Here is a 24,621-nt window from a genome sequence, read left to right as displayed (position 1 = left end):
TTACTCTTACAAAATGAAAGACAATAAATATTACAAGCATATTGACGAAAATGCAATTCCTGTAGCTTTCTTAACTCCACGAGAACACAAATAACCAATACGTACTCACGCAACGGCGAATACTACATGGTACAATTTTTTCTATGAACCAGTAATACATACAAAAACTTTACATTTGCAAATGAAACTCTATACATTAAAGAGTCACTTCAAAAAAGAGGGGGCAACTTCCCCCCTCTTGCCCCATAATCGCCGCCCATGGTAACATGATATAGTGCTCTTAAGGTATAATTCGGTTATATTGATTATGAATTACAAACTAGAAGTTATTAATTATTCTATTAACCAATTTATTCACAGATGATTACATGTTTCGTTTATCTACAATCAAATTTCAAAGAAATAGCCAACCTAAAGGAATTTTAAAAGCTACCGTTTAAGAATACAAAACCTAAAAATTGTTCTCGACAAGTAATAACATCAAATTGATGATTTTCTGACTGATTTTGTGTGATAATCATAGTAAAGTGAAGTAATACTTTAAATATTTTCTATTACATTAAATTAATTATTTAAGATATAGTTTGTGAGTTTCTAGAATTATGCAACTGTGTGTATATGTCTATATGTACTGTGTGACTTACAGGGGCGGATCCAGGGGGCGATCGGGGCAATTGCCCCCTCCAGAAGAGGAACTTTTTTAATTTTATATATATATAAATAAAACCCATCCCAGAGTTTGGAGCTCTTAAAAGTAGCTCTAAGTAGCAGCATTACAACCCACCGCCCCCAGCAGAAGTCCGTTCTGGATCCGCCCCTGGTGACATCATTTAGTTCATAACACTTAAGTCAATGATTCAGTTACTTACAAACTTATGTAACGGAAATCTTATGCATTGAAATAATGCAAATAACTCCACATTTATAAGATATATATTTTCTGAAGTGTACACTCATGTCCAAAATAGTTGTCGCATGTCTATAAATATGTTGTTGTAGGAATATAATTTGACTAGCAGCGTTCACCCCGCTTCGCTGCGGTCACCCCGGAACGCAATAAACTTTGTTACTTAGATAATTTTTACTTTTTCGCTTTCAAGTGATATGATAAAAACCATAGAAGATTGCAGTAAATCTTAACATTATATCGCCTGTCATTTATGTTAACCCGCCCCGCTTCGCTGCGGTCATCCCGGTGCTGGCATATTGTAAAAGTGTCTGTAAAAATAAGCAAATCAATTAAAAAATTTTAAACAGAAGATTCAAGCTATTTTCCGCTGTATATCGCCTGTCATTTATGTTAACCCGCCGAGTGACACGGTCATGCGGGTTGCATATAAATACGTTTATTTTTACCTATGATGAACTAATAACAAAGGATTTGTACGTTATGGACACTTGAATGGTCAATTATCTCAAGACACTGGTAATTAAAAATTAAAGTGATATGATAAAAACCATCTAGGGTCCAAATCCTAATAACCCCCCAAAAATGAAAGAAATTGGTTCAGCCGTATTAGCGTGATGAGCGGACAAATTTTTGTACGTTCTCTTTTATATATATAGATAACGAATTCGCCTTTTATTTCTTATAATGTTAGTGTGTGTATAATTGGCAAAGACATGTATGTAGCAAATTTCATGTCAAAAGAGCAGTAAATAAGAACAATAAAATGAAAATAAAACTTTCTTGTCTCTTTAGCAACATTTTGTTTTACTCATTCTAATTTTCGTATTTGTAATTATTTCCCTATAAAAATGACCACAAATATTTCCCGATTATACACATAGTATCAGTATTAAAAGTACCCTGCAAAATCATGATCATATTATATTCTTACAAGAAGACAGTTATAGATATGCGACAATAATTTTGGACATGAGTGTACATCAACCAAGATAAATAAAAGTCAAATCATATAAGATGGAGGGTAAGATAAAAAAAAAAAAAGAATAAAGTGAGCATATTTAGATAAATAATAAGTTTAGTAACTTATTTTTAATAAATAATAAGTTATATAGGTTATAAATAATAAGTTTAATAATAATTTAAATTTAATAAATAATAAGTCATATTTGCATCTTAACCCTTGTGGTATCAATGGAAAGGGAGGGGTTGTCGAACCCAGAGCAAATTGTACTGTAAAATGTGCATTTCTGCATGAAGAAATAATAATAAAATAAAATATTATTATTACTACAGTAGAGTACCGAAAACTCGACCTAATGTGAACCGAAGGGTGGCCGAATTTGTGAAAATGCTGGGTTATCGGGAATGGGGTTAAAGAAAAAATGAAATGAAATCTTTAAGTTTTACGTCCCACGGTTATGCCGATTAGGCTAAAGGAGACAGTGATGATGAGAGATGAGTGAAATGGTGGAATGAAGAAAGTTGGAGAACCCCGAGAAAACCCACGAGCACGGTGTTTGTCCACCACAAAGTCCACACAGCGCGAGCTAAGATCGAACCAGGGACCCCAAGCACCGGAGGTGAACGCTCTACCACTGAGCCACCGCGCCCCCGGGGTTAAAGAAGAATAAGTACGAGTGTTTCCTCTGAAAATACGCTACTGTACTTGTATGTATTGGTTGCTTGAGAATATAACAGAGAATAAACTGTCTAATTACCCTTAAAGAAAGAAAAAGTACGTACTTTATGAAGGCACAGAGCCTTTATTATACATGGAAATGAAAATTAATGAATACACACTGTTCAGTAATTTGCCTGATAAAGACAGGCCTCAGAAAAATACACGGAAATGACCTTGAGCAAACTGTACGCGTTTTTTTTTTTTTTTTTTTTTTCACTCTACTAGGGTGTGACCGAGTTATCCGGACTGCCGGATAATCAAGTGCGGAGTTTTAGGGACTCTACTGTATTAAATAATAATAATAATAATAATAATAATAATAATAATAATAATAATAATAATAATAATAATAATGTCAGAAGAAATATTATAAAGATCTGTGTTGTACTGGATTTGTGTTTAAACGGTTTGCGGTTTACTTCATAGAAGTCTTCAAATATCTAACTGAAGATGTTATTACTGATACTCCTAATGTGAGCACAAGTAGAAACAAAAGTGTAACACTCTTAGTTAAAGGCAAACGAGGTGTTGTGCTTGCAACAAATATGTCTGCATTAAAATACAGTACCCAGAAAGGAAACATACCACACTTGTGTTCAATTCATTTGGTTTTTAAGGCTTGTAGACCACAGCATTATACAGCGTGTCTATAAAAATACTATCATATTTTAAAGGTGTATTACATCGCTCTGAATAATTGTATTTAAATGAAATTTGAAGAACATTTGAAAGAAAAATTCAAATATTTTTTTACTATACCTCATGGACGTTGAATGTGGACCCCACGAGTTGTGATGCAGACGTGAAGACGATATTCTCAAATCACGCCACACACGCTCCAACATATCTGATGAAATGGACTGGATGGCAACACTGATATGAACTTGCACTTCTTGCAGGTGTTGAGCCAATGGAAGGTACATAATAGACACAATCCTTTACGTAACCCCATAAGAAGAAGTCATAGACCATTCAAGTCAGGCGACCTTGGCGGCCACTTGCGTAGAAGACATCATCATTTTCGTCATGTTCAATCCATCTTCCTGGAAGCCGCTTATTCAGATGTTACCGAACATGTAAATGCCAGTGAGGAGGTGCTCCATCTTGTTGGAAAATAAAGTCATTGCCTTCTTCTTCCCAAGTCATCTCCAGCAGAAACAACAACTGTCTGCTAAATATCCAACAATGAACCCATATCGACTAATCACAAAGTAAATATAAGTGAATTTACTTTTTTGTGTTTGATCCCATCCATTATTAACATTGTTGTCCATTGTTCCATTGTTGACATGCACAAAAATATTCGAGTTTTTCTTTCAAATGTGACCAATTTTATTTAAATACGATTATCCAAAGTGACGTAATACCACTTTAAAGTATATAGTATTTTATGGACACCCTGTATTTTTAAAAATTTATTTTCTTAATAACTTCAAGAATAAATATTTTACGAACAAAAATGTTATTAATTTCGTTTAACTAACAAAGATCTCTTAAAATTTGTTACTTACAAATATATTTTCTTTTATGGATTCAACAACCTTCCAAATCCGTCTCTCGTTGGTATGATGTATTAGAGAAAATACCTTGATACAACTTGTATTTAAGAATTAAAAAACACGAGTTTTTCTCTTTTGCAAGACATTTATGAATATATTTAGTTTGCAAGAAATATTGTGTATATACATTTTGGAATCTATTATTTTCATTTTCCAGACCTCCCATTTCCTATCGAGGAGGATTATTTAATATTAGTCGATATAGAATGATCTCCAGCACCTGCCCTGATATTTATAGATATTCTGCATCTGTTAAGAACACCGATGAGGTAAGTAAAATATTTCAATATAGTATAGTATAATTGATTTTCCATATAATTTATATACAGGGTGTTAATGAACTATACCGACAAACTGTAAGAGGTGATTCCTCACATCACAATAAGAGAAAAAGTTCATATGGACCTATGGCGGAAAGTGCATAGTTTCAGAGCTAGGGCTGTCCAAAATAGCGAAAAAGCCAAATTTCAATAGGCCCCATTTCGAATTCCAGAAACTGTGGATGGTAGCTCTTATCAGTGTAAAGGAAGCCACGCATACACAGTCTAAAAGTGCATATTTCATCAATTTTCAATAAGTGTACCGGGTACACCTACGGGGTGTAGTTTTCAGATATACTGTCAATAGATTTTTCAGATATACCCTGATTTCAAGGAGGGACCAAAGAAGGCAGGAGGTAAGCCTTGACAACAATGGATATCCAATATTTCCGAGGAAGTCAGAAGTTTTAGGAACCGGCAGTTCCATGTTTGTGTGTGTGTGTGTGTGTTTGTGTGTGTGTGTGTGTTCAGAATAACGTGTGATGCGATGCATTTCGTCAGGATATATTTCACGATTTCTTCACTTATAAGCGTGAAAGAAAACATCGCAGCATGCGTTTTCCCGAGTACGAGAGACCGTGCTGCTGACGATCCTTAACACTTCTGATATCGCGCTGAAGGATCCCGTGTTCACTGCTATCAAGATTTGTCTACTTTGGACCAATCATAAAGCAGAGCATATTTCAAAATTCAGCTCATGGTATGTCTGGGAATTGCACCCTGCAAGGAATACTCTGTACACTTATTGAACATTAACGAAATGTGCATTTTTTTTACTGTGTATGCATGACTTCCTTTATGCTGATAAGGACCACCATCCACAATTTCTCGAGTTCGAAATAGGGTCTCTTGAAATTTGTTTTCTTTTCGCGATTTTGGACAGCCCTAGCTCTGAAACTATGTACTTTTCCCCATAGGTCCATATGAACTTTTTTTTCTTATTTTGATGTGAGGAATCACCTCTTACAGTTTGTCGGTTTAGTTCATTAATACCCTGTATACCGTTACTTAATTAGACTATGATAAACTTTATGACTGTCTTAGAAAGGGGATATTCTCCAAATTTTAGTGAAAATAATTTAATTTCTATTATCATCATCAAATGAATCTACAGAGTGTTACCAAAATGTGTCACAATAATTTGGAAACAAATTCCTTACATCCAAAAAAAAAAAAAAAAAAAAAAGTTCATATGGAGCTGTGCTCAAAAATGGATAGTTTGTGAGTTATAGTGTGTAGAAAACGTGAAACAAGTGAACTTTAAAAGTTCATAGCTCCACTACTATGGGACCTATCGTAGTCGGGACAAGACATCATTGAGGAACTATCTAAATCTCCTTATTTAAGGGGGCAGACTACTAAATATTTTTCAAAAGCTAACAATTTTTCTTGTGCTCGTGTTTCGTAAGTGAAAAGAGATAATAAAATGTAACCTACCACAATAATAAATAATGTTATTCTACACCCGAAAATACGAATCGGAAGAATTTTCAATGTTGCCATCCACAGAAATTACAGTGTGACCAGAATTTGAATTACCCAAAAATCTAAGTTAAGGCAGCGGCTACAAAAATGAACTCAACGGTAATTGATGACTTATCATGTTGTCTTGGTTTCTTGTTAATTACTTTTTAAATACTATTTGTATTTAGTTTGTAATAATTTACATAAATTATTACAAAATAAATAAGTTATTACAAAATAAATGTAAATGTTCTTTAAAAAGTATTTAACGGGAAACCAAGACAACACGATAAATCATCAATTACCGTTGAGTTCATTTTTGTAGCCGCTGCCTTAACCTAGATTTTTGGGTAATTCAAATTCTTGTCACACTGTAATTTCTGTGAATGGCAACATTGAAAATTCTTCCGATTCGTATTTTCGGGTGTACAATAACATTATTTATTATTGTGGTAGGTTACATTTTATTATCTCTTTTCCCTTACGAAAAACGGGCAAAAGAAAAATTGTTAGCTTTTGAAAAATATTTAGTAGTCTGCCCCCTTAAGAATGCCCATGTTTAACAATGTCTCAGTACTTGTACACCAATTTTTAGAGAGGTAGGTGGAGAGTGATCAAGTACTCCCAAACAGCCTCTCTAAAAATGACGATTTTTGTAAAACCATGTATAAATGATATAGAATTAAATTTTAGTTTAATGTCCCACAGTTATGTCTTTTAGGCTATAGTAGACGGATGTATGATGAAAGTGAATGGCTGTGAAATTAGACTTTTTGTGCTCTCCCACCGAGAATTGAACCCAGGATCAAGTGCATCAAAGTCGCACGCTGTAGCCACTAGACCAGTGGGGAGAACAAGGCATGAGTTTGATAAACGTACTATTTCGAAACTTATGGGTAATTGCATTAATAAACTAAAAGCTAGTGCAATGTATTCTGAGCAAGTTATTTGTGAGTCATGCTCTCCCTACTACGTGTTTTACCGCAAAAGAGATTGCTATTATTATAAGTACGTGTTATTTAATTCACTACTCAACTCAAAATGTAATAAAAATATGATAATTATAGCTGAGTACAATTCTCTGTTTTGAAATTCAACTTTATGAACCATAAACCTATCAAACACTCGCATATCAGCGCAAGAATTAATGTTTTTTGAATGTTCTTCTCTCTAAGCAAACCATTTCTTCTGCATCAGCCATGTTGAAATTGTACAAACAAATAACAAATTTGTAGTCTCTTATGAAGAAAGCTCAAATATAACAAATTTCGACTTTGATTTTGGATAATCAACCAAACAGTACGTTAATTTTCATGCACAACTTAGTATTAGCCCTATATGAATGTAACCCCTTTTCTAAGTATAATATTTGCAATGGTTTACTCAGGCACGTAGCCAGGATTTCGTAATGAAGGATCTGTGACATAAAATACTGTGGTTATCACATCAGGGGCTCGATCATTCTAAACTATTTTACTAGCAACATATATTGGTTCGTTTAGCCAGGATTTCGTAATGGGGGCATGATATGAAATATTGTAGTTATCACACCAGGAACTAGATCAATCTAAGCTATTTTACTAGCAACATATATTGGTTCGTTTAGCCAGGCTTTCGTAATGGAGGATCTGTGACATAAAATACTGTGGTTATCACATCAGGGGCTCGATCATTCTAAACTATTTTACTAGCAACATATATTGGTGCGTTTAGCCAGGATTTCGTAATGGGGGCATGATATGAAATATTGTAGTTATCACACCAGGAACTAGATCAATCTAAGCTATTTTACTAGCAACATATATTGGTTCGTTTAGCCAGGATTTCGTAATGGAGGATCTGTGACATAAAATACTGTGGTTATCACATCAGGGGCTCGATCATTCTAAACTATTTTACTAGCAACATATATTGGTTCGTTTAGCCAGGATTTCGTAATGGGGGCATGATATGAAATATTGTAGTTATCACACCAGGAACTAGATCAATCTAAGCTATTTTACTAGCAACATATATTGGTTCGTTTAGCCAGGATTTCGTAATGGAGGCATGACATAAAATACTGTGGTTATCACATCAGGGGCTCGGTCATTCTAAACTATTTTACTAGCAACATATATTGGTTCGTTTAGCCAGGATTTCGTAATGGGGGCATGATATGAAATATTGTAGTTATCACACCAGGAACTAGATCAATCTAAGCTATTTTACTAGCAACATATATTGGTTCGTTTAGCCAGGATTTCGTAATGGAGGCATGACATAAAATACTGTGGTTATCACATCAGGGGCTCGATCATTCTAAACTATTTTACTAGCAACATATATTGGTTCGTTTAGCCAGGATTTCGTAATGGGGGCATGACATGAAATATTGTGGTTATCACACCAGGAACTAGACCAATCTAAACTATTTTACTGGTGATATATATTTGTTTGTTAGGACAATAAAATGAGGATATGTTAGTAAGTATTTTGATAACAAACTAGGAATAAATCTCGAGTAAAAGAATATTTTTTTAAAAAAAAGTATTGAAAAATATTTTACAGTATCTACGTTCTTTCCTCTGTTCATTCAAATCTAACTATTTTCCTTTCATTATGACCTCAACTGTTATAAAAAGTGCATATCCACTATTATATAAAAAAGTACATATGCAATAATGTCTTGTAAAATATTTTGCAATATCTGCGTTCCTTTCTCTGTTGAATCGAATGTTAACAGAACTTTCTTTCCACATGACTTTTTTTTATTCCGTCAACTACTGTCGGTTCCAAATAACAGGTTAAAGGAGCAGTAGAAAACTACTTCTGAAATAACATGTTTGATACTGCAGAGAAGCGGTGACGAAATATTATAATAACTCATAAGAAAGAGTAACCAAACACTTGCTGTAGCTTTTTTTTTAACGCTTATTCCTCTTTTTCTCGTTCCTTTTTGTTTCATCCTTCCTTATTTTCTCCATTTCTGCTTTCGAAGGGAGAGTCTGGACCCCCCGAACCCCTTGGCTACATGCCTGGGTTTACTTGTTGTAAAATAACTCTTGATAGATAAATATATATATTCACTACCGTCATTATCTTAACCTTAATAAATATCGGTTTACAGTGTTTTTAATTAATAACCCTGCTAGAAACAAAGTAGAAAACCTGAAATAATTTTTAAATTATATCTTTTGTTGTTTCAGAAATGGTATTCAGGCTTCGTGGAGGTGAGAGAAGTTCTAGTGAACCTACTGGATATTTCCCTGTTCTCTCACATGAGGTTCCTGCTGTTTGCACTTTCTAATTTTTTCCTTTTCACCTGGGTCATCGTTCCATACATCTACCTCAACGACTACGCCATCGAAACAGGGTTTTCTGATAGTGAAGCCTCTTACCTTATCAGTATTATTGGCATCTTCCACATGATAGGGATGGTAAGCAGAAATTTAATTTTAAAACATAAAACACGATAATCTGGGCGAAAGGAACAAGTTGTTTTGCCGAGTTAGCAAATGTTCGCCATATTGAAGAGAAAAGAAATTATGCCTCAGTAGTGAAACTTGCAGTAACAGTATACGGTATAAGTTAATGCGGACATAAAATACATCAAAATATTGACATATATTCACACTGCTTAACTTATCGGAACCAAAGGGCCCATCCGGTTTGCCATAAGGGCCAAACTGAGTCATGTGATCAGGTCAAAAGTCACGTTGCGTGCTAAATTGAGTTTGGAAATTCCAAATCCAGATGTGAGATATTTCAAGCACGTAACCTCCGCATGGGGTGCCCTGGGTAATTCGTAGAATATGCAAATACTCTATCTTTATTATTGATTTTACTCAAGCAACTTGACTTTTGACAATGTTTTATCCATTTTTACCTTACGTGCTATACATCATTTTAAGCTCTTCATTATGTCCTTGCAATAAGCTTTCAATTAACAATCTCCTTATTGTAGTTTTTGGGATATGTAGACGACTTCATTTTCTTCATTGATTTTCCATTGACATTAATGTTCATGTTTCGTGATATTTTACTATGCTCTATTCTTTCTAGAACAATTTTCTTTTGGAATATAGAATCTACATTGTCTTTTCCACATTTGAACTGAATTTGGCCAGCCATCTCCCTCTCGAATTTTGTGATAAGTGGAGGAATTATTTGTTTTTCATTGATTTTCCATTGACTATGTTCCATTCATTTTAAGTCAATTTACTTTCGGAACATAGAATCTACATAGTATCTTCTACATTTGAGCTGAATTTCAGCCATCTCCCTCTTTTGGTTTTGAGATAAGTGGAGGAATTATTTGTTTTTCATTGATTTTCCATTGACTATGTTCCATTCACTTTAAGTCAATTTACTCTCGGAACATAGAATCTACATAGTATCTTCTACATTTGAGCTGAATTTCTGCCATTCCCCCAAAAATCTGTTCACATTGCTGCATCTGGATAGGCTCGTTTAATCTTTTTTTATTATATTCTCTAGACTATGAAATTTGTTTTCTTACTTCCAGAAATAAGAGTAGTTTAAGTGAAGATCAAAATCGAAAATTGCTATTTACCCGAAAATGGTTAACTTCTTCCTTTTCACCTGGATCATCTGTCCATACACCTATCTCACAATAACTATGTCATCGAAACATGATTTTTAAATATTTCACTGAAAATATTTGTTTAGCATTTTTTAACAGGAAAAATACTTGATACTTAGCTTTTCAATTCAGTTTAGAGTCAAGACTTGGAGCTGAGGAGTGGGGAGGGTATTTCAGTAATGTTATGTTGCAATATCTTTGCAACGGTGCCTTAGGCTTGCACTAGGTCATACTTGAAATTCTAAGTTTATCAAAGTTGATTACAGGATACCAAATAAAATATGATTTCTGGAAATATTGTACGAGCTATCCGAAGTCCAAGTTGCAAGGTCTTTCGCTATATATATAAGACAATAGTTAAATTCAGCAGTGAAGCATTTTCTCTCTCCTCCGGTAAGACCCAACTAACTTAGTATTGGCTTGGAAGGGTTAAGTTGCATTTGCCTAGGAAAGTTTTCCCCTCTAACTTACGTTGTCTACATGAGTAGTCTACATGTATTACGTTTTTTTAAATAATAGTCTTGCTGTAATTAACTGTCATGTTTATACATCTTTTTTATCTAAAGTATTTACATACAAGACTCTTCATAACAATGAGTAGTGATGTAATATAGTAACTATTAAGAGACATAGATTTGCTTATTCCAGCTTTGAAATTACATAATTCAAACAAAAATAAAATCATAGGAAAGCAAAAATAATTATTAGTAACAATCTGTGTAATATATAATTTCAGCAACATACCATTACTTTCATCAGAGACATTAGGACTTTAACGTGTCTGATGAAGGTAATGATATGATGCCGAAGCTTTAACACACACACACACACACACACACATATATATATATATATATATATATATATATATATATATATATATATCTTTGGTTACATCTTATTTTTATTTATGACTACCAAAGCGAGATACTTGCTTCGCTGGGTTAAATTAAGAAAAGATAGTAATATGTTTCGTTAGTCAGTCACTTTTTACTATTACTAAAGCGCTCTCTGATATAGGTCATTTTCGATGATTTTTATATATCCTCTCCCCTCCCATGTTGACATCAGAAGTGTCATTTTTCACCTTAGCGACCCCGAAAGTATGAATTCGACACTGATATTGGTCATTTCGATCATTTATATATATTTCAACCTTGTAATTTGGGGAAGGGGATCAAATTACAAGGCTGAATTTGGATCTAAATGGCATCAGAAGTGTCACTATTCATCTCAGCGACCTGGAAATCTATAGATTCGGCACTAATATCGGTCATTTTGCATCATTATATATATATATATATATATATTCTCCCCCTTTTCCAAGCTGCGGGGCTGAATTTGGATTTAAACAGCATCGGGGTTATCACTGTTCATGTCAGCGACGCCAAAAACTATAGATTCGACACTAATATTGGTCATTTTCGATCATTTTTAAAATGTCTCTCCCCTTCCCTCTCCCTTAAGTTACACCGTCAAAATGATATGACAAAAAAACATCTGAAGTTCGAACTCATCTAGGTTGAAAATTTGATCGAGATCAGTCGAGTGATTCAAGAGTTATTAAGTTTTATTTATTTTTAACTCCTCCCCCCCCCCTTCCCTAAGTTCCATCGTCAAAGTGAATAGATAAAACCACTCAAGGCCAGAACCTCATCTATGTTTAAAATTTGATCGAGATCGGTCGGGACTCAGGAGGTTGAAGAGTAATGAAGTCACAAAGATACTCACTTTCATTTTTATTTTTTTACATATACCTCCCTCTCCCCTTCCCCTACATCGTACCGTAAAAGTTAAATGATAAAAGTTATCCCAGGCCGGAACGTCATCCATATTGAAAATTTGATCGAAATCGGTTGGGTGGTTCAAGAGTTAAGTCTTATTTGCTTGTATATAAATTTCTCCCTTTCCCTTCCCTAGGTTCTACTGTCAAAGTGAAAATATTTTTTAAAAAACTTTCGAGGTGCGAACCTCATCTATGTTGAAAATTTGATCGAGATCAATCGGGTGGTTCAAAAGTTAATTTTATTTATTTTTATATATATCTCCCCGCCCCCTAAGTTCTACCGTGAAAGTGAAATTATAGAAACACTCCCAGGCTCGAACCTTATCTATGTTGAAAATTTGATTGAGATCGATCAGGCAGTTCAAGAGTTACTAATTCACGAACATAGTCACTTTTATTTTTTATAAATATTGATTTTTGTATATATTCCCCCTCTCCCTCCCCTACGTTGCTCCGTCAAAGTGAAATGATAAAAAAAACATGCCATGCACGAACCTCATCTATGTTGAAAATTTGATCGAGATTGGTCGTTTCGTTCAACAGTTATTAAGTTTTATTTATTTTTTATAACTCCCCCTCCCCTATGTTCTACTGTCCAAGTGAAATTATAAAAACATTCCCATGCCCAAACCTTATGAATGTTAAAAATTTTATCGAGATCGGTCGAGTGGTTCAAAAGATTATGAGTCACAAACATAGTCACTTTCAATTTTATAATATAGAAAATTTAATATTTCTGGGAATAGCAAGAAAGTCTACTTATAGTATAAAAGCAGAATATTTTTTTATTATTATTATTGAGAAGCAGAAGGCGAGAAAATAGAACCGTTGACTAGTTTTAGATACCTGGGTAACGATATTAGTAACGTTATGAAGTGCAAACGTGAATTAAAAGCAAGTATAAGAATGGCGAAAGAAGCCTTTAGGAAGAAGAAAATACTATTTTGTGGGATCTTGAATAAAGAGTTGAGAAAAAGACTCATAAAATACTTCGTGTGGAGTATTGTACTGTATGGACATTACACAAAAGTGATGGAAAACGAGTAGAAGTCTTTGAAATGTGGGTATAGAGAGGAATAGAGAGAATTAGCTAGGTCGAACGTAAAGCGAATGAAAGGGTGTTAGAAATGGTAGGGGAAAATAGCATTATTTTAAATATTATTAAGAAAAGGAAGAGAAACAGGGTGAGATATTGGCTAAGAAGGAACTGTATCATGAGGGACGTACTAGAGGGTATGGGGGAAGGAAAGAGAGGGAGAGGTGAAGGAGACTACAATTAGTAGATGGTATGAAAACAGAGAAATCGTACGTGAAGACGAAGAGGTTCGTGGAAGACCCGTAGAGCATAGATGCTTCTCAATTGCAGCAAATGACCTGCCAATAACGGCAGAATACCTATGATGATGATTTGAAGAGCTGCAAATTGTAACAAAGCTTGGAGTACAGTACCGAGAGAGATCTAAATGTGTTTGTTTCATTTGTGTCTGCCTGTTCCACTCCCACTTCAGCAGGCTGTTTCCTTGAGACCATGTCATACAAGCAATACAGTTTGTTGAGAAAGGATTCGAAATGTTCTAGGTTCCTTCACACAACAATGTGTACATTCCCTTGTCACTTTTGCATACTCTTACATTCGTCTGAACAGGCTGCTGTGCTTGAAACGTTATACTGTACTGTTATTCATTTAACACAAGATGTCTTCTATTAGTGTGGAGTCCAAATGGATGGTGCCATTGGAAAATCACTATTTCCAGCAACTTTCCTTTCTTTCCACTTTTTCGTATCTTTACTCATAACGGACTTGCCTCATAACGGACTCACCCCGAACATTTGATACACCTTGTGTATATGCTGAATACGCCCTATTTTTCTTCCATTCGGGCTACATCACCTGCCCACCTGGGCCTTTTAGACTTGATGACCCTAACAATGTTGGGTAAACGGTATAAATTATACAGTTCCTCATTATGAAGTTTTCACCATTCCCTATTCCCGTTCTTTTCGGGTCCGAATATTCGTCTCAGAGTTTCAATCTGCGTTCTTCCCTCAGAGTAAGCGACCCTGTTTCGTAACCATACAGGATAACAGACATCGTTTTATATATTTTACAAAGCTCGCGACAACTAGAGATTTTGAACTGAATAATAACATGAATTTCCTGCTTTTAGTCGACATTTAATTTCTTCCTGAATATGGTTTTCGTCTGTTAATATTGATCCTAGATATTTGAAAGTATCCACTTTATCTTTAGTATGCAACGTATCCATATTACGCAGTATTACGATCCCGACGAACTTATTTTTTATTCCGTCTTAAAAAAAAGTGTTTTCAAACATTAGCTAGCCTTGTTGTTTTGTACGCAGCGACTTATATATAATGACTTGTTGTTTTGTTCAAAAGCTTTTAATGTGCTATTACATTATATAATGACTTAGCGTTTTGTTTAAAGTTTTTTAATGTGTTCATTGCAAGTTTACCTAAATTCTTGTTTTGACATAACGCCTTGTCTCCTTGTCTTTGCCTGAAACAATTCTTAGCCATTTGAAGTCAAATATTTTCATTCGTGGTATATTATTACTTTCCTTCAAGTTTCTTTTGTCTGAAGGTATGTGTCTATAGTAGAATGAATAATAGTGTAATCTGTTTGTCGATTCCTACTATATTTATTACATTTCTTTTCTCCTATGAAAAGACATTTGACAATGCCTTTCTGCGCATAATAACAAACAATACAATCTATTTAAATGTAAGCTATCAATAAAAGGGACCGTATTCTCCAAATAGTACTACAGAAATTCACAAAAAATAAACAAATTAAATACTTTATAACAAGATTGAACATGACTCAGTACAATCAATGAGAGATAATTGTTTTTCAATTTAATTAATAACAAGTTCTAAAACTGAAGTGAAAATATTTTTTAACATTTATCTCAAACTGTATTATTTGAAACTTGTTTAATTATATATTAGTTCATACAGGATGAAATTTTACATGAGCAAGCATCAAAACGAAATAATTTGTCCAACTTCCAAATTCTTCAATAAGACATTAGTTTCACGTATTTTTTTTTCTTCGAGATCATTGTAACATTGATATTTCGATAGTTTAAAAAATACAAGTATTGTTATATTGTTATACATTTTTAAATAATATTGAAGCCAATAATGGACAAGTACAATGTAAAAATTTTAAATTTATCATAAATTTTAATTTTTTTTTAACATAAATTAACTGGGTATCCAAGATAATACAAACATTTAATATCTTTACTTACAGATAATTACTTTATGTTTCCCAGTGTTTTTCTAATGCCATTTATGATTGGCATAAATATGTTAGTAATGACAATGCATTAAATGAAAGCCTCTATGTGCTCTTTAATTATTTTCAGATGCCCATCAAACTCAGTGCAACTGGATACACTCTAATATATTTTAATCATTTCGAACGTTTAATCTGCTATTCTTAAATACGTGTGTGCGTATTGGTTGGGCTTAGTACATATCTTAGTAAAAGCATACCTTTTTTTTCCTTACACCATGATTTATCTTTTGAACTTTTTCAAACTAATTTCTTTTCCTGTAGTAACTGAAAACTAACATTTAAAAAAAAATGAGAGTGCAACCTGTGTTTAAATTCTGAATATTGGCTTCTTAAGATAAACTAATATCATTCATAATTTTAAATATGGGTTGTTATGACACATTACTCATAAATGTCTTTGTGAATATGGGCAATGGAAAATTAAGGCACGCAAAGAACAGTGTTACGCTAGTAAACGTTCACTGCTTATGGTTTAGATCCAAGAATGTAACTATGTACAGAACACTTTTAGCTCTGCATAAAATAACTGGCAACTGAGAGGCACGCTTATAAGAGTAAAACTTTCTAATTACTTTTTTCAAAAATGCTCTAACGACTTTCATTGTTTCAATTTTTCAATTTTATACTTCATCTCACAATATTTATTTCTTTATTTTAAATTAATTGACTATGTCTTTTACCAACATTCGTAAATATATATATACTTAAATTGTTTTTAAGTAGACCCTTTAATACTTTTAAAACTTAGTTTACGAACTGTCGTCCAGAAAGATTGAAAAAATAAATAAATAAATAAAGGAGAAGGTTGTGATTAATGCTTCGTGACAAATTTCTATCTTGGAAAGTGTTTCGTGACTAAAAAAAAAGTTTGGGAACACTCTTTAGAAAAACGTTAAACTAAATAAGTTGAAATATATATATACAGAGCGTTCAAAAAGTCTCTATACACCTGAATCGTGGCAAGTCAAAGTCGCATTCAAAGTCACATGAAATAAAATTTTATGCGAAGGTTTGCAACACTGCTATATTATCGCCTTGCGTGAAGTTCCTTTCTTAGATTCCAGTCGGCAAAGTGACGTTGAAGGGATTGTTGCATCTAGTTAGCGGTCTCTGAAACAATGGTGTTAACTTTGGAACAACGAATATTCCTGGTTGAACATGTGTTCCTTGAACAAGGTGAGTACAAACAGACAGTCAAAGATAAGTTTGCAGCTAGGTTTCCGGATACACCTGTTCCGAATGGTCACACTGTAAGAGCACTGATCGATAAATTTACAGACATTGGAACGGTAATGGACTATGATCGAAGTGGTAGACTGTCAGTGCTCGATGAAGAAAAAATGCTACACATATTTGATGCAATGCAACGTAGGCATGTTTGGAGGCTCATGGGGGACATTTCCAACATTTGCTGTGAAAATGTGTGTGTATATGCTACGCCCTGTACATAGTGCTTTTATGCCATAAAATATAAATTTTGAGTAAAATAATTTTCTCGTTGCTTTGAATATGTGACAAGTCAGGTGTATAGAGACTTTTCGAACGCTCTGTAGAATGCAATGAATATGAAAACAATGTTGGTGATAAGATCATTATCTAAATAACATGTTAAAATAAGATAATAATTAATATCAGGATAAAATCGATAAATCTTTTCTCAACTACATTCCAGGAAATAAATAAATCTATCTATTAATATACAGTGTATCCGTAAAGTTGCTCAAGGCAAAGTTTGATTGCGTATATCTTTTGATCTAAGAATGATAAAGACCTGAGACTTGAAGCAAATGTAAGCGTGTTCTATGTAGATAAACTTCTATGTAGATATCGCAAATTTTGGAATGAAAATTCATGTTATCAATTATGTGCAAATTCTTATTGCTTATCATTAATTCACCTAAAACACATTTGTTGCAGTATTTTTACAGCAACAGTGTTGCCAGGGGGCCGCATTTCTGTCAAAAACACCCATTTTACGGAATTGCATTAAATAGCCTTTTTATATGGCAACACTGCATCAATCTTGTCACATTTCCACATCAATGAATAAATGTTGGTGCATACTGTACACATACCCAGGAATTCACCCGCAGGAAATCAGTTTTCTGCAACTGAATATTGGTTTTCTTCATTTTGCACATTTTTTATTTTACACTTATGCTAATTTCTTTTGTTACTACACAAAATCGTTACAAGTTCCAGCATTGGTCATAATCTGGAAAATATCTACATAAAACATGCTTACATTTGTTTCAAGTCTCAGGTCTTTATCATTCTTAGATCAAAAGATATATATGCAATCAAACTTTGGGTTACGCAACTTCACGAATACACTTTATTTCGGAAACTACGGTACCTTGTGCCTGTCATCCAGAAAAAAAAGGAGGAAACAGACAAAATAAAGTTACATTAACTGTGGTTTCTTTTCTTGTTTTAATCGTTCCGATGTTGGGCAGAAACTAACTCTGTAGCCTATGGAACCCGGACGTTCAATGCTACATTCACAAAAGCTCTCCACTGACTTTTGTTCTTAGCCAACTGGATCCAATTTCTACTTTGTGTTCCTATTTACTGGATCACTGAACTGTATGTAACTAGAACGCTATTGTGCACCGTAAAGAATGAAAGAAGACATCGAAAAACACAGAATAGAAAATACTTCTTGAAATTGAAATAATTGAATTTCCGTCTCAATGACACCGAAAATTATGGATTCGACATTAATATCGGTCATTTTCGATCATAATATACTCCTCCCCCAAGTCGCGGGGCTGAATTTGGATTTAAACAGCATCGATAGTGTCACTGTTCATCTCAGGACCCCGAAAACTATGAATTCTACACTGATAACGGTCATTTTCAATCATTTTTAGATATCTCCCCTTCCCCGAAGTTGCACCGTCAAAGCGAAATGATGAAAACCATCCAGGCCCGAACCTCATCTGTGTAGCAAATTTGGTCGAGGTCGATCTTGTAGTTCAAAAATTATTATTAAGTTTTATTTATTTTTGTATATCTCCCCTCCCCACCCCTACATTGTACCGTCATCCTCTCAGGTCCAAACCTCATCTATGTTGAAAATTTGGTCGAGATCTGTAGGGTTGTTTAAGAGTTATTAAGTCACAAAGATAGTTACTTGTATTTGTGTATATATAGATTTTAAGATCTTCTTTTCTTTCTTATTTTCCAGATTCTGTTAGGATGGGCCGGTGATCAACCTTGGGTAAATGCAGAAATCTTGTATGCCGTGTGCATGGGTCTTTGTGGAGTCGTGACATGGTTGATGCCATTAATAAAGCATTACTCGTTACTTTGTGTTGTTTCTGGTGCCTTTGGACTCTTCTTTGCGGCCAACTATTCCTTAGTTCCTGTCATCCTAGTTGACATTCTTTCAATTAGTAAATTTACAAACGCATTTGGATTAGTGTTATTTGTTTCTGGCATTGGACAGCTAGTTGGGCCTCCATTAGCAGGTATGTCAATAAATTAAGACGATAAGCAAAAAACAAAGAATTCCCTATAAAAATGTTCTCGTGGTTTATTTTCAGCAAATTGTCGACAAATGTGCTCTTACCTTTGTTGTAGTATAGATTAAGTATGCCTAAGTACAGTACTTGTTGAGTTGATTTTGAGTTTATCGTCCCTTTCAGCAGCGAGGCTATATGAGACGTGGACCTACTGATTAACGTGGAATCCGAACCACATGAACTCCCGCCGGGAATCGAACCCGGGTCCCCCAAAGTACAGTACTTGTATCTTACCAGGAATGCTTCCAAAGTTGGACCTTGAATCTGGGGACAACCTATATATTTTCTGAAAGGTTTATCAAGCAAGTTCCAAAACTTGTTCCAACTCTTGCCTCTGCAGGGATGAAAATATATAGAACAGCTTGACCTATATAACCTATATATCAAAGTGCTCTGCACGACTAGTACAGTAGATTAATAATATAGTATGCACTACCAATTATATCCTATATCAAGGTAATAAAACAAAAAAAAATGATTATTTTACTAGAAATATCCTATATTAGTAGGCATATAAAGCTGAGAAAAGCATATCCACAATATCGAGTCAACAGCAAGACATTTGGTATCACAACTAATGTGACCCATTGTTATGGCTAGATGTGATAAATTTGGTGTATTTCAATTTCTGTATTTTCCTTGATTTCACCTATATATGTTGCCAGATCCGTATTTTCATTATATATTCGTCAACCGTTCATCTAGATGAGTTGTTGGATGGGTCACATGGTACAAAAACGTTCAATAGATTTTGAGTTACTAATTAGGTGAAAAAATTAGTCGTCGTGTAACTTTAGCTCATTTACTCGATCCGAACAGTTTTTTTTTTTTTTTTTTTTTTTTTTAGCTATATAAACCCTATCACAACGACAAGGCTCGGCTAATTAGAGAGAAGAAGGCTCTGGGTGGATGTTGTTTGCCGGGGCATGTGTGAGAGAATGGCTTTTGGCTATATGTGAGAGCCATGTAACTCACACATCACGGTCCTGGGAAAATGGTGCAGCCAGGATGGTTTTGAGATGTGAGGGCTACGTCGCTCACACTTTTTCGAAGTTATTGGAAGTTGTACATACATAAGGATGTGTCCCATCCTGGTAAGGAATTGAAACCTCTTTAGGGACTTACTCGACAAACCCTTTCAAAAAATACATAGGTTGTACCTAGATTAAAGGTTCAACTTTGGAAGCATCCCTGGTTAGATACATAATTCAAAGGTACTTAAGTAAAATTAAGTTATAGAGATGGTAGAAAGTTCGTAAATTCAATTAACTTAGTGCATAACTGGAAGATAATCAAAATTGTGACAGGTACACTTCTTTTACTTCTCTGAAATTCTGATTCCTCAAAATATCTCACACTAACAAGCTTTCGACCCTCTCCTGAAGCCTTGTTCACGAAGGATTGAGGTACTATAGTACTCGCGCCGAGTCGTGAAGCTTGACCTAGATCTACCGATTTCACCACCCAATAGAACGCGAGGGTGTGTTCCAGTCGTCAACCCCCACCTATCACATTTTGTCAGTTTCGTCTCTCGCGCTACACAGAAAACATCTCCTGAGAGTACAGTGTTGTCGGATTGGCGTCACGTTCCGTTTTGTTAATTCTTTTTTTATTGCGTTATATTTTCGTTGTTACTATTTGTGCTATTGTTACCATTTTAGAATAGTTGTTACAGTAGTTATTGTTGTGTAGTGTTATTATTGGCAATTTTTAAATTCGTTTTTTATGTACTCGTTTACTATGTCTTTAAAAGTTTGGCAACATTGTTGGTAAATTTCAGCTGTTCGACGTTTCCCCAAGTGTGCGCTCGGGAAGCGGCTCCACGAATTGTACCGAAGTTTTCCGATATGTTGGAGTTCAAGCAAAATATTTCTATGATTGGTTTAGAGCCCAAGCTTCACGACTCGGCGCGAGTACTATAAAGACATCAAGGACATAAAGAAGAACGGAGCCATCAAGGTAGAGTAGTGCAAAAACACCTTGTCAATAGCTACCTTTCACGAATCATTTTTGGACCAAGCCATTTTTTGAGGTGTGACCGGCAGCTGCCGACAACGTGCACTGCTCTACCTTGATGACTCTGTTCTTTTTTTTTTATGTCCTTGATGTTCTTATTACTTTACTTGTATTTCTGTCCTCCATTAACAAGACCTCGATGTAGAGTTGAAAGTTTGAAAGTATAAGATATTTTGAGGAATCAGAATTTCAAGAAAGTAAAAGAAGTAGGCATTATTAATTTCGTTACTAATAATGCCTTTGGTAGGGCCTTATTAATTTGCAATCGTCTAAATAATATTAAGGACGAAATACAGTTTTTATACCAAATAGGACAAAAAAAGTTGTAAGTTGCGTACCATACAAAAGTTGTTTAATCAAACACGCAGATGGGTGAAATTCCCTAAAACAGTTATTCTCAAAAAAGCAAGAAGTTGGATAGGAATTCCCTACTTTCCACAATTATCGACAAAAATTAAACGTATTCTTGCAAAGCATAACATATCTGCTTCCAGTATCCCCCTGAGAAATTTAGGAAAGCATCTTACCGGATTTGAAAGTTATTTTGCTGATCCACTAAATAAGTCAGGTATTTATCGTGCTTAATGCGAATGTGACTCCTCATATATAGGTCAAACAAAACGCAATATTATCACCCGAATTTAAAATAAAAAAAAAAAAAAAAAAAACACATATTAGATAATCAAAAAGTCACAAGAACAGGGCATGTCTGGACTGGTGCTTCATTTAAAACAACATACACAGAATATAAAGCAGGTTACTGTGATAGGTTCAGCAAAAAACAAAGAAACAACGGGAGATTAAAGAATCATTCTTTATTCATAAATATAAACCGGCTTTAAATCTGGATTTTGGCAATATTGATAGAATCTGGCTATTTTTTATGTATATTTTGGATCTAGCAATAGTGACGTAATATAGATATCGCGCTTCTTTTAGCTCAGCTCACTCTTTCGCACTGTGCTCCGCTTATGATGTTTTAGCATCCTTCGCGTTATATTTATCTCTCTATGGAATGTATTCCTCTTACTACACTTTCCTTTTCCCATCCGTTTTCATCTTGTGACCTTACCACTGAAGACGGAACTAACTTGTTCTTCCGAAACGTGTTTAGTTTCCGCACGAGACGATTCATTAGTAAGTAACCAACCAATTTTTCTTGAGTTAAAGAAGTGCTTCTATCACAATTTTATTCTCTTACATTGTCTGAAACACTTTTATTTTGAGTTGTCCATGATATTTTCAACTGGAGGCTACACGGCAGAAAAGCGAAATGTCTCTTTTTGGTCGAAAATTTTGTTATGGATATCAATGTGTATGCCTTGAGTAGAATCTCCTATCTTAGTATTATAGACAAATAGTGTACATGTTATTTTCAATCGATTATTCTTTTCTTCCTGGAATTAAGTTAGCAGTGATTTCAATGTTTAAAATTTAATTTTCTCAGAATGAGAAGAAGTTGATCTTTTGTCTTTCTCATCTGTGGTCTTCAGCTGTTATTTATTTAGTTTTCGATATAAAAACAAATTACTTCTTCATTATAGATGACTCCATCTTACAGAGCTTATTCAGTTAGCTATGGTTTTATTTTTAAAAAAACTTAAAATTTTCATTTCATTGTTCAGTGGACTAGATGTTACAGTCAGTGGTGCTATTCAGCAGGTTCACACCGGTTCGCTAGAACCGGTTGTTAAAATATTTCGAGCTCACAGAACTGCTTGTTATTCCCAGACATAACAGTAAATTTCACCGTTATATTCAGGAACAGTAAATTTTAGTTTAATTATCTTTGTTTTTAGAAATTCTTACAGCTACAATGTTAAACATATGATGTCTCAGAACAAAGTATAAGCGGTTTATTTCTTAATCTCAAATGCTCAGGTATCAAGAATGAGAACTGGGATCACATGAGTGTAGTGATGAGCGTTATTTATATTTCAAACGCATGGTTACGATTTTCAACAATTGTTGATCCATTGCTGGATTAAGGTCTTTTCAATATTTTGACACGGCACCTTTAGGATGCTGTGCAGGTCTCTATTTGCCACTTGTGGTATCTAGTAAAAAATTTGCTTTTGTTTACTTTGTATGGTTTGTTTCCTAAGAGATTTATATCTATCTACCTGCCTATCCCTCTCTCACTCTCTTTCTACACCACTGCAGATAACTACTTCCTACGGTGCTTATTCAGTAAGCTGATTTTATTTAAAAGCTTAAAGGTTTCAATTAAATACAAACTTATTATTTGCTGAGCAAAACAATATATTTACATTAAAAATTAAATACTTGTGATAGTTTCGCCAACTAACTCTTTGGCTTCATCAGACACTGTGACATACAGAAATAATGTACAATCTCATGTACAAACAACCTATGCTCAGCAAATAATAAGCTTGTATTTAATTATATACAAAGCAAAGCTTCTACTTATGGAAAATATTAAAATTTTCATTTCATTGTTTTTATAAAAATAGTTGACTAGATGTTACAGTTATCACTTTTGCATATTTTATATAAACATAAAATCAAAATTAAATCTTAAATAGAATGTTTAAATTTAGAAATGATCACAAAACAAAATGATACACTAATATTTTGTTTACTTCAAGTAGCTGTAATTATTTTTACATTCTTTACACTTATTCGTTACAGGTTGGCTGTATGATGTCACGGGAAGTTACCATGTATCCTTCTACTTAGCAGGCGTATTCATCATCTTGTCTGGTGTACTGTTGGTGGTGCTGCCGTCTATGAGAAAAATTCAAGGCTGGATGATTTCCAAAGAAATCGGAAATGATTGAGTAGCTCCCAATTGAATCATTGTAATGTAACATATAAAGTAAAAGATATTATAACCAATCATGTTTATTGATATGGTTCTCATATTCTGTAGTAAGGTGTTACTTCAGCTGGCCCTGAGGCAGTATGAACAAAACTGAATGACTTATCTATTCAGATTTCGGAAACACAGAAGAAAAATTATCAGTAATTTTTATTTGATTTAAACATTAGAAACACGGGAAAGAGAAATTATATATACCATTCATTTTTCGATTTATTAATTCTTTCCGTAAACTGTTTAGGTTTCTACAAATATGTCTAACTCATCCTCTTTTCAAAATAATACCTCATTTTCTAGGTAGTTAAACAAAGACATCCGTAATGAAATTATATTTTCTTTGTAATGTTACATAAGAGAGGAACTCAATTGTACATATGAAGGTCAAATTTTCGTAGTTCAAGAGTGCTGTTGCCTGGGTCTTGGACTAGTAAAACGGTGGTGAAAATGTAACACCGTTTGAAAGCGTACGGCATATTTTATAATTGACTGATTGATATGTTGAATATTGTCTTCATGCGACAAAAGTAAACGTCTAGTAATGGGCAAAATAAGTTTCTCTTCCACAACGATACATATCAAAGTGTTCAAGAAACACTCAGAATA

General features: G+C 34.1%; 1 protein-coding gene across 1 annotated transcript in view; it reads left to right on the top strand.

The window, feature by feature from the left end:
* LOC145665514 (monocarboxylate transporter 12-like) overlaps nt 1–23,977 on the top strand; it is a 30,338-nt gene extending 6,361 nt beyond the window's left edge. Inside the window, exons 2-5 of the mRNA XM_081732820.1 lie at nt 4,308–4,419; nt 9,123–9,353; nt 18,824–19,106; nt 23,829–23,977. Of these exons, the coding sequence (XP_081588946.1) occupies nt 4,308–4,419; nt 9,123–9,353; nt 18,824–19,106; nt 23,829–23,977 (775 nt within the window). The remainder of the gene's footprint in view (nt 1–4,307; nt 4,420–9,122; nt 9,354–18,823; nt 19,107–23,828) is intronic.
* Nucleotides 23,978–24,621: the final 644 nt, after the last annotated feature.

Source organism: Thermobia domestica, chromosome 11 (assembly GCF_964235325.1).
Source record: "Thermobia domestica chromosome 11, izTheDome1.hap1.1, whole genome shotgun sequence".
Lineage (NCBI taxonomy): Eukaryota > Metazoa > Arthropoda > Insecta > Zygentoma > Lepismatidae > Thermobia > Thermobia domestica.
This window is presented reverse-complemented; position numbering and strand designations above follow the sequence as displayed.